Here is a 10440-nt window from a genome sequence, read left to right on the forward strand (position 1 = left end):
TTGGGATTTGATAAATGTCTTACTTCTTACTCAACCCGTATTCAGACAGTGTTGTGAGATGAAGCTCCCAGGCAGCAATGCCAGAACTGAGCTCTCAGAAAAGTTATAAGTCAGAATTAAGATTTCAGGGAAGCTCCTGTCTATGAATCAGGAGCATAACTCATCAGTAAGAAAATCAAATGTTATATTACAGCTCAAAGGCATAGTCAGGAAGGTGAAAATAAAGACTCCAAAAAGTCTATTGGAAGAAGATTACCTGAATACTCTACCTAGCTCTGACACACACAAAGTGACTTAAAATTAATATGGTTTGTTAACTAAAAAAAATTAAGAACCTGCAATATTCAGATGCGATTGTGTTTCATATCTGTACTTATTCATCAAATCACAACTGAATAAGTATTAGACTTGGCCTTCAATTCATCGCTTGCTTTCTGATACAGTTTTAACATGCCACAGCTTTCTCATGGCATTTTTCACCTCTGCGTTCCTCAGTGTGTAGATGAGTGGGTTGAGGAAGGGTGTTCCAATGGTATAAAATACTGCCACCAACTTGTCCATGGGGAAGGTGGTTGGGGGACGTGTATATATGAATATACAGGGACCAAAGAACAAGACCACTACAATGATGTGAGACGTGCAAGTGGATAGGGCCTTTTTCCTCCCCTCTGCACTATGGTTTCTCAGAGAATGTAGGATGACAATGTATGATATCATCAAAAGCATGAAGCTGCTTGAGCAAATAGCCCCACTGTTAGTCACCAATAGTAGATTAATCTTGTAAGTGTCCATGCAGGCGAGTTTCAACAAGGGCTGCAGATCACAGCAGTAATGGTCAATCAAATTGGGTCCACAGAAGGGCAATCTCAAGGCCAGGATAATCTGAGCAGTGGAATGTATAAAAGACCCTATCCAGGCAAGAATAATCAAGATGAGACAGACCTGCCTCCTCATGATCCTTGGGTAATGCAAAGGCTTACAAATGGCCACATAGCGATCAGCAGCCATGAGGATGAGGACAAAGATCTCCATGCAGCCAAATAAGTGAAGAGCAAAGACCTGTGTCATGCACTCATTGTAGGATATGACTTTTTTTGTAGAGAGAGCATCTACAATCAATCTAGGGGCTGTGGATGTGGAAAAGCAGGAATCAGCAAAGGACAGATAAAACAGGAAGAAGTACATGGGGCTCCCAAGCGACCGGCTGCACTTGATGGTCACAATAATGAGCATATTCCCCACTACGGTCCCCACATAGAAAATTAAGAAGATTAAAAACACCATTTTCTGCCTCAGAGGGTCCTGTGTCAATCCTAGCAATATGAACTCAGTCACATTGTTGTTTTGGTGCATCATCTCAGTTGATGTGGGGGCATGGTGGGTTGGAAACCCTCAATCTGCAAAGGAGAAAAGAAGAAAATGTAAATGAATACTAAATGTTTCCTGCAAATATAAATTATCAGTCATGAAGATGAAACTTTCCAAGGGGTTATCATCACAATTCTATGTAATTTTCCAAATAAAATTGAATTTCTAGAAGTTTTTTTAATGCATTCAACAATTGCATGTGAAAATAATGAAATATGAAAGTAATAAAGAGTAAAGGCTTCATTAAGAAAAGTGAATAAGACTATATTGGATTCGTTATCAGAAGATAGCTTCCAATCTTAATGTGTTTCATTAGTTTTCAATAAGGACCTATCAATATTAGGATGGTGCAGTCCAAACCTAGAGAAATCTTACATGATTCACTTCGATAGCCTTTCACATTATTTGATCCTAGGGCTACCATTAAAATGCAAAGTATTTTGAGCACTCCAGTGATGATTTGTTCAAATACTTGAGATTGTCTTCTTTACCCCATTATATTTACTTGTCCTATATATAGGACACCTATAAAAAGTTGAATTAAGCCATTTTGTAGATGTCCTATAAAATATTATAGTTTTTTATAGATGTCCTGTATGTAAGATGATTGGACATAATAGGTTAATATAATCTAAGAGCACAGTCGGGGGAAGACCAGAAGGAAGAAAACAATAAAGAATAAAATTACTACTGTGTGACAATTCAATTAGTCTATTCCAGCAGCATCAAACATTTTAACCTCTTGACTAATTTTATTTTTTTAACAGTTACCTCTTGAATTATCTAGTTCTTTTCAATTCTAACTTCAATCCCTACTTAAAACATTTTTTAAATTAGTCTTGATATTCAAAGCTAAATTTCCCCCTTTGTAAAAATTTTTCGGAGGTCCTCAGCAAATTTACATATGAAATAAACAGATACTGAGACCAATGTGGCGAACAGCTGACATGAACAAAAACATTTCTCTAAATTTCAAGTTTATGAGTGCCACTAGGGGTTTAGAAAATCATTTCTGGATATTTCATTCATTAATTAAACTTTCAATGGAATTCTTAGTAAGCATACTCCTTTGTATATCCTGACTTCAAATAAAAGAAGATAGATACAAAAAGGAAAGTAAAAATTATTTTCATTCATTAAATACTGAACAGATTGATAGTTTTTCTACTTTACACCATAAATTCCAAATAATAGCACCATCAAAAGCAAAAGATATATACTGAAATGGTAAAAATGTATATATATGCATATATATATATACACACACATATGTATCATGTTAGTCATATAAAAGCATAATTTCTTCAAATACAAGCAGATCACACATCAGTCTTAAAAATCACAGTACACTTTAACAGAAGGTAAAGAAAATATTATGAAAGAGATTCTTTTTTTTTTTTTTTCATTAGAAAGTTTAGCTTATGGGTCAATGCTCAATATCATTCACACTTAGTACATTCAAATTAAAATACCAGTGGAATATCTGTTGCATCTATATCAGATCAATAAAGCAATATTTGATAACTGTCTTTTAACAAAAGGTGTGAAGAAATGTGTAAGAAACAGTCAATAACACCAGTCTTTGGAGGGAGTTCAAGTGTTTGCAAGCTCTTAGAAAGTGATCTCAAAGCCTGTAATCTCACAACTGCATGCAGACCTTGATTCAGAGATTCCTTTCGCATAGACACAGCCACTCAGGCACAAAGAATCATCTTAGAGCTGATAAACAAATCCAACTAATAGCAGTGAACAAAATCAGTAGTGCAGTCCTTTCAGTTGTAATTAAACAGAGGAAGCAACTTCAAGAATCATCAAAATGTCAATGAAGAAATCAAGGATACTTTTATGCAAATACTATAAAGCATATTCACACAATAGTTTCTAAAATACGTTGTAAATTGTAATTCAAGATATCAACACAGTATTCTCATAGGATGGTACGATTTTCATTAACAGGAAAATATGCTTGCATACATATACATCCTTATATAAATGAATATTATTTAAAAGACTACAAAAATACTTGTAGAGGAATGCTGCTTTCTTTGCGTTCATGATGTGAGGAGGATCTATTTTTAAACTACTTACTTTGATAGTACTTTGAAATGTATTATAATCATGCCACAATAAAAAGAAATTTGAAAAACCTTACCTGAGGAGAGAATGTTATTAATGTCAGCCTCTCACTGATTCCTCACAATTGTCTTCTGTTGTGTACAGGAGGAATGTTAATTTCAAACAGCACTGAGCTTCAGAAGCTCGAGTACCATGGTGAGTCTGTATAGAGGTATTTGTGAAACTCAGAGCTCTTTAAGTGCATCATAAACCACCACACTATAGGTTCACTTACTCCATTGGATACTTTCTAAGTATATTCTTTAAGGAATCTTTTAGCAAAAAGAGATGTAGAAAATATTTTTGGCGTCTGTACATTAAGTAAAATAAAATATGTTCATCTACATCAATATATCTATTTCCCTTATGTATGTATGTATATGGATAGATAAATTTACAGAGGTGAGCATCCTAACACATTTGTATGGCTGTGTGTGTGTGTGTGTGCATGTGTGTATGTGTGTATTATAGGCATAAGAATGGTATACATTGGAGTAAAATAGTATGATTGAAATAAGAGATTTTCTATAGATACGAATAAATGCTGTTCCATCCCATCTATATACAGCTACTATTGAAGAAAAGGTTTTCCTGTATCTCACAATATCCATGATAACATCTAAAATACCCTAAATATTATTTTTCTTTACACCATACAACCAGATCTATCAACAACCATACCTGGTAGTGCCTATTTCCATCAGGAAATACTGTACCCATTTTTCTTTTCCTTTTTAAATTTTATTTTGTTGGTACTTCTTAGCTATACATGACAGTAGAATTCCTTCTGATAAAATTATATAACCATAGGATATATTTTAGTCTAATTAGTACCCCATTTTTGTGGGTGGGCACAATAGTGGATTTCACTTAGGTAATTTCAGGTGTAGATATAGGAAAATTATGTTAGATTTATACTACTCTCTCTCAGAATATCATGCTAAGTGAAAAAAGTCAGTCCCCAAACAACAAAATTCAAATGTTTTCACCAAAAATTGGAAGCTAAACCACCATAAAGGGGAGGAGGGGAAGAAGAGAATGTCAGTAGATTAGACAAAGGAGAAATAAAGTAAAGGAGGGAGGATAGGAATAAGAAAGACAGTAGAATAAATATAACAATATTTCTTTAGAAAAAAATGTTTCAGTTGTTGATGGACCTTTATTTTATTCATTTATTCATATGAGGTTCTGAGAATCGAAGTAGTGCCTCACACGTGCCAGGCAAGCACTCTACCACTGAGCCACAACCCCAGCTCTAACATAATTTTTTTAAAACCATGTTCTCAGGTTACATTGTAAAGCACTCCTAGAAAAGACCCTAAAGGTCCTACCCTTCAACAAGGCCTGGAGTATGTTAGATACTGACTTTCACATTAATCTGATTCATTTTCTGCAAGTTTAAATACAAATAATACCAAGTGCTTTTAAATCAATGCCTGATTATTCTGGAATCAGGATGTGTTTGGTCTCAGCAAGAAGTTTATGTTCCCACCTGCATGCTAGAAGGCAGACTGAATTGGCTCCAGATTCATTCAGCACTTTCTGAAATCTACCCACACACAGGATTTTCACTAGGACTTTCCTCACTTTTGCCCTCACGGAGGTGTATTTCATATACATGATGCAAACCAAAGGAGTCATGGGAAGAAATTCCCTCAGGGGTTCCTCCCCTCTCAGGAGAAAGACAAGTCAGATGTGATGAAGAACTTACTCTACAATTTATTTCATATTATGGGGTAAAGAGGTGGCTTATTCTTGTAATTAAAGGCACTAATTTGGATGATAAGTGACACTTTTGGCTAGGGGAAAAAACAGTAGGAACTGGATCTTTCTTTCCAATACTATTCTCCAATAAAATGATCAGGACTTCTTGAAAGAGTGTCTGTTTCCAGATCTGAACTGAGAATGTACTAGAGGTACTGGAGCTTGTTGCAGTGGTAGAGAGTGAGGATGTGCTGAAACACACACAAACCCACAGTGACGGGCATGTGGGACGGGGTCATGGGTCAACTCAAAGAGCCTACAGGGGTCAAAGCTGTGAAAATGTAGCAGCAACATGAGGAAACAGTATCGAAATATAATCTGGAGTAAATCATGTGCATCCAAGAGTCCACAGTGTTATATTTGAACAAATAACTAAATAAATAGAGGAGAAGAGAGGAGAGAGACTTGTAAGAATATAAATTTGAAGTATTTACAGAGAGAAGGTGCCCTGGAAGGTTTAGAGGACACCCATGCCTCTTCTTGCGGTCTGTGCATAGTGACCTCCTTCAAACAAGAGAGTATAAATGGGGGTCAAGTGGCTACAGAGGGGAACGTGACTTTGGTGCCTCACCAAATGGGCAAGGTCCCCAGCAAATGTGAATCACACTGATAGCACATAGCCACTGATATGATGGGAATAGAATGAAAATTTACTTAAAATTCCTCCCCACAAAAGTTCGTAATTCTAGGTCTGAGTAATAGCAGACAAGCACAGGTTGAGGACTTTAGTTCAAAACATTTGACTTGCTTTTTCCTGAAAAGTGTCAAGGTCACTAAAAACAAAAACAGTGTGCCTGTCAAACTGCACTGTAGAAAACATAATGACTAAATCAATGTCATCCTGGACAGGATTCTGGAGAGAAAAAGGGCAGGATGTAAAAATCAGGGTATCTGAATGAAGGATGAATCTCAGTTAACAATTATGTACTAAGAGTTATTCGTTTGTTTTGAAAAATAAAATAATTTAACAAAAGACTGCAACACATACTTCTCAACAGAAGAAATAAAAATGGAAAAAAAATTTGAAAAAAAATGTCCAACACCTTTAGCAATTAGGAAAATGCAAATCAAAACTACTTTGAGATTTTATCTCACTCCAGTGATAATGGCAGTCATCAAGAATACAAATAATAATAGATACTGACAAGAGTGTGGGGAAAAGGTACATTGATACATTGCATTTGACCCACATTGGTGCAACCACTTTGGAAAGAAGAATGGAGATTCCTTAAAGACTAAGAGTGTGAACACCATCCATCCAGCTTTCCCGCTCTTTGGTATTTATTTAAAATAGCTAAAATCAGCATACTGTAGTGTCACAGGCATAGAAATGATTATAGAAGTGCAATTCATAATAACCAATTTGTGGAACCAGCCCAGGCTTGCATGAGCAGATGAAAGGGTAAAGAAAATGTGCCATATATGCACAGTGAAGTTTTACTCAGCCCAAAAGAAGAATGAAATTATGTTATTGGGTGGCAAGTGGATGGAACTGCAGATCACCATGCTCAGTTAAATAAACCATACTCAGAGTCAAGGGTTGACTCTTTTCTCTTGAATATGAAAGTTAAGGCAAAATAAGGGGAAAAGTGGGGTAAGAATCTCATGAAAATAGAAGGGAGATCAGTGTGGAAGGAGTTGATAAAACTTAGACAATTGCCACTCTCTCACCCCCAATAGGCAATTGCTGCTGTGTTGCTTTCAGTTTTTTGACACCATAGATGATTTTTTTTCCTGAAACTTATATAAATGAAACCATAAATAATGCACTCTATTTTGCATGGGTTCTTTCACTAGCAAAATATTTTTACTATTCATTACAGGTACTATGTAAATCAAAGGTTCTCTTCCTTTTCTTGTGGAGGTGTATTTGGTGTATTTATGTATACACCAAAGTCTGTCCACATTTTTTTTTTCTATTAATAAACAATATCATAAAGATTCTCTTAATGTTCTTGCTTATTATTCACAAAGCTGCCTAAACTGTATAGTACAATCATTTTATAAACATACTGCACTTCTTGGACAAAGAGCTAGGAATTGGATTGTTGGGATATATTTTAAGTGCATATTCACTTACATGATGAGCAGTCAGAGCTTTATTGGAAGCTGGACATGGTGGCTCAAGCCTCTAATCCCAGCAGCTTGGGAGTCTGAGGCAGGAGTATGAAGAGTTCAAAGCCCTCCTCAGCAACTTAGAAAGGCCCTAAGCAACTTAGTGAGTCCCTGTCTCCAAATAAAATATAGAAAAGGGCTGGAAATGTAGCTCAGTGATTGAGAGCTTCTGGGATCAATCCTCTGTACCAAAAAAAAAAAAAAAAAAGAAAGAAAGAAAGAAAAAGAAAAAAAAATTAAATTTATTGGACTTGGATATATCATTTTACATTCCCATCAACCATGGAAACCATTTCCATAGTGAAATTTTTCTCTCCATATGCAATGATTTTCACCTGGTACTTGCTATTACATTGTTTTTTCTAGATTATTGCAGCATCCTCCTGATTATTATCTCAGCTTCTGCTTTCCATGCTCAGTCAGATGCAGGAATTCTTTAAAATCACAAGTCAAAAATTCACAATTGACTTTCTCTTTATATTTCTGACCTCACATTCATTATTCTCTTTCTTTTTCACAAAGGGTTCCTTGATTTTCTTCCCTCAGAGTAAGTGTTTTCCATTTGCACTTGCTGTTTCATCTGCTTAAAAATCAACCACTGAATATGTAGTTTGTTATTATTGGTTAAGGTTTCCCAACCTTGGGACTATAGATATTGGGTCAGATCTGAAATTTGTATCTGTAAGGAGCTGTCTCATGCCTAAGAGACTGTTCAGCCTTCAACCAAGCTATCTTAGATCTATGACACACATTGAGGTGGACCAGAAAAAACACAGACACAATTCACACTTCATGTGTCTTTTCCACTAGGAGCTGATCTCCTTCCGGGAGATTTTATTCTCACTCCAGTGAAAGTGACACACAATTTCAGGATCACTTCTCTGGAAGGGAGAAGCAGCATTCCAACTGTTTAATACACCATCCTTTACAGAGTTTATTATGAAGTATGTTGATTATCTAATTTACACTAAACTACACTGTTCAATATGAATATGAATTCATGTTATAAATCACTATGAATCACAAGTGAAGGGACTTGTGTAGTATTAACTCATCATATTTGAGATGAAGAGAGGAAGAAGGAAGGAAAAGAAGGAGGAGGACAAGGAGGGGAAGGAGAGAGAAAAGAGGAAGAGGAAAAATGGAAGGAAGTGGAAGGAGGAGGATCAGGAGGAGAAAGGAGAAGGAAGATGAGGAGAAGAATGAGGAGGAGAAGGAGGAGAAGGAGAAGGAGAAGGAGAAGGAGGAGGAGGAGAAAGGAGAAAAAATTCTCCTTCCATGTTAATTCAAGACATCTGTTTCTTTTGGATAATTTACCACCATTTGGAGTTATATTTATACTTCTTCTATGTAAAAAAATCAAGGTATTCACTTAGTAGTGAAAGTACTTCCTCTCCCTTTTGATTGGCAGTATGTATGTATAGAATATGTTCCATAACCTTGTCGTATGATCTCTTCAGTTGAGAATTAGTGAGCAAGTTGTCCAAGCTACTCAGTGGTCATTAGATATGGACTGCTGGCACACAGGTTGCATGTCCTTACAGCCCTTGGTCTTCACCCCTTAGCTTTCTACTTCACGTATGTGCCCACAAGATCACACACCTCTATCCTGTCTCCATCATTTTAAAACTTCTCTTTCAAATTTCCTGTCTCTAAACAGTGCTTTGAAAGAGTAAATGTGTGAACCTTATTGAGAAATATAAATGAGGGAGGCAAAAAAACATGTTAGTTAAGGAAAAAAAAAAAAAAAAACATTGGTTGAATATTCAATGATCCAGTTCATTGATCTGAATTTGTGCTGGTAACATCTCAATATGAATAGAGTTGCAATCCCATCTCCCCTACTGGTTTCCACAGTTCAGTAAACAGGAAGAATTGAGAGGACATGGGGATGGTATATATTGCAAGAACAAAATATATAAGGTGAAGAGCTGTTTCTCAGGGTGAATGATAGTCTGACCTTTCTGTCACTTTCACCTTTCCTATGCTCAAATCTCAATTACAGGGTAGATGCCAGTCTAAATTGAGGCTCATATAGCATCTAGTGAGTATTTTTTCATATTTTTGTACCAGTTATAAGCTTCTCTTTTGTGTTTGCATAAGAAATGTTTAAAACTAATGAGTTAATTAGCCTGGTGAAGAGGCAAACTGTGGGATAGGAGAATATATTTGCATACTATCCGTCTGATAAAGACTCGATATCCAAAATAAATAATAAACTCAACTCAATAGCAAGAAAACAGATAACCAGATTGAGAAATGCAAAAAGGATCTGAATAGACATTTTTTTAAAAAAAGATGTATAAATGGCCAATAGATACATGAAAAAATGTGGAGCATCACTAAACATTAGAGAACTTAAAACCATAATGATATACTAAATCACATATGTTAGAATAGCTTAAATGAAAAAGATGTAAGGAAAATATTGGCAAGAAATGATGCTTCATCTTTATATTTTTAAATTTGTATTGCTGGTCAAGAATGGCACCCTGTTCTCAAAATGACTTACGTTCATAATTGTACATTCAGCATTGTAAAGAACCTTATGAAATCTTTTTGTGATTGAAGCTATTCAAAGTAAAAATTTAAATGAATAATATTTTCATAAAACATTGGCAAGAATATGGAGAATATGGCTAATATGTACAAAGGGAATCCTTTCACACTGGTAGGAATGTAAATTAATATGGACTTTTTGGAAAATAGCTTGCGATTCTTAAAATTTAAAACAAACTTCTTTGTTAAATTTATTTTAAGTATTTTTTCTCAATTCAATTGTAAATTGGATTGCACACCAACCTAAACCCATAATTATACACAATTTGAATTGTTAAAGTAAAATTAAAAAGCAAATATAAATTGAGTTACCATGTGACCCTGAAAGGTGTACTGTGTATATATCCAAAGACAATAAAAAAAGACAACAATAAAAAAGAAGACAACTTTAGATTACATAGAGGGAAATGAGAGTGGGGGGGTATGAAAAATGGTGGACTGAGACAGATAGCATTACCCTATGTATATGTATGATTACACGAATGGTATGAATCTACATCATGCACGACCATAGAAATG

General features: G+C 35.3%; 1 protein-coding gene across 1 annotated transcript; it reads right to left on the reverse strand.

The window, feature by feature from the left end:
* Positions 1-420: 420 nt before the first annotated feature.
* On the reverse strand, positions 421-1356 carry LOC124960035 (olfactory receptor 4C11). Its single transcript, XM_047518558.1, has one exon. The coding sequence runs from the start codon at positions 1354-1356 to the stop codon at positions 421-423; it is 936 nt and encodes a 311-aa protein (XP_047374514.1).
* Positions 1357-10440: the final 9084 nt, after the last annotated feature.

Source organism: Sciurus carolinensis, chromosome 11, assembly GCF_902686445.1.
Source record: "Sciurus carolinensis chromosome 11, mSciCar1.2, whole genome shotgun sequence".
NCBI classification, from domain to species: domain Eukaryota; kingdom Metazoa; phylum Chordata; class Mammalia; order Rodentia; family Sciuridae; genus Sciurus; species Sciurus carolinensis.

What these genes read in the sequence shown, in the direction of transcription:
- LOC124960035 (XM_047518558.1), bottom strand. Translation starts at nt 1,356, where the DNA reads ATGATGCACCAAAACAACAATGTGACTGAGTTCATATTGCTAGGATTG.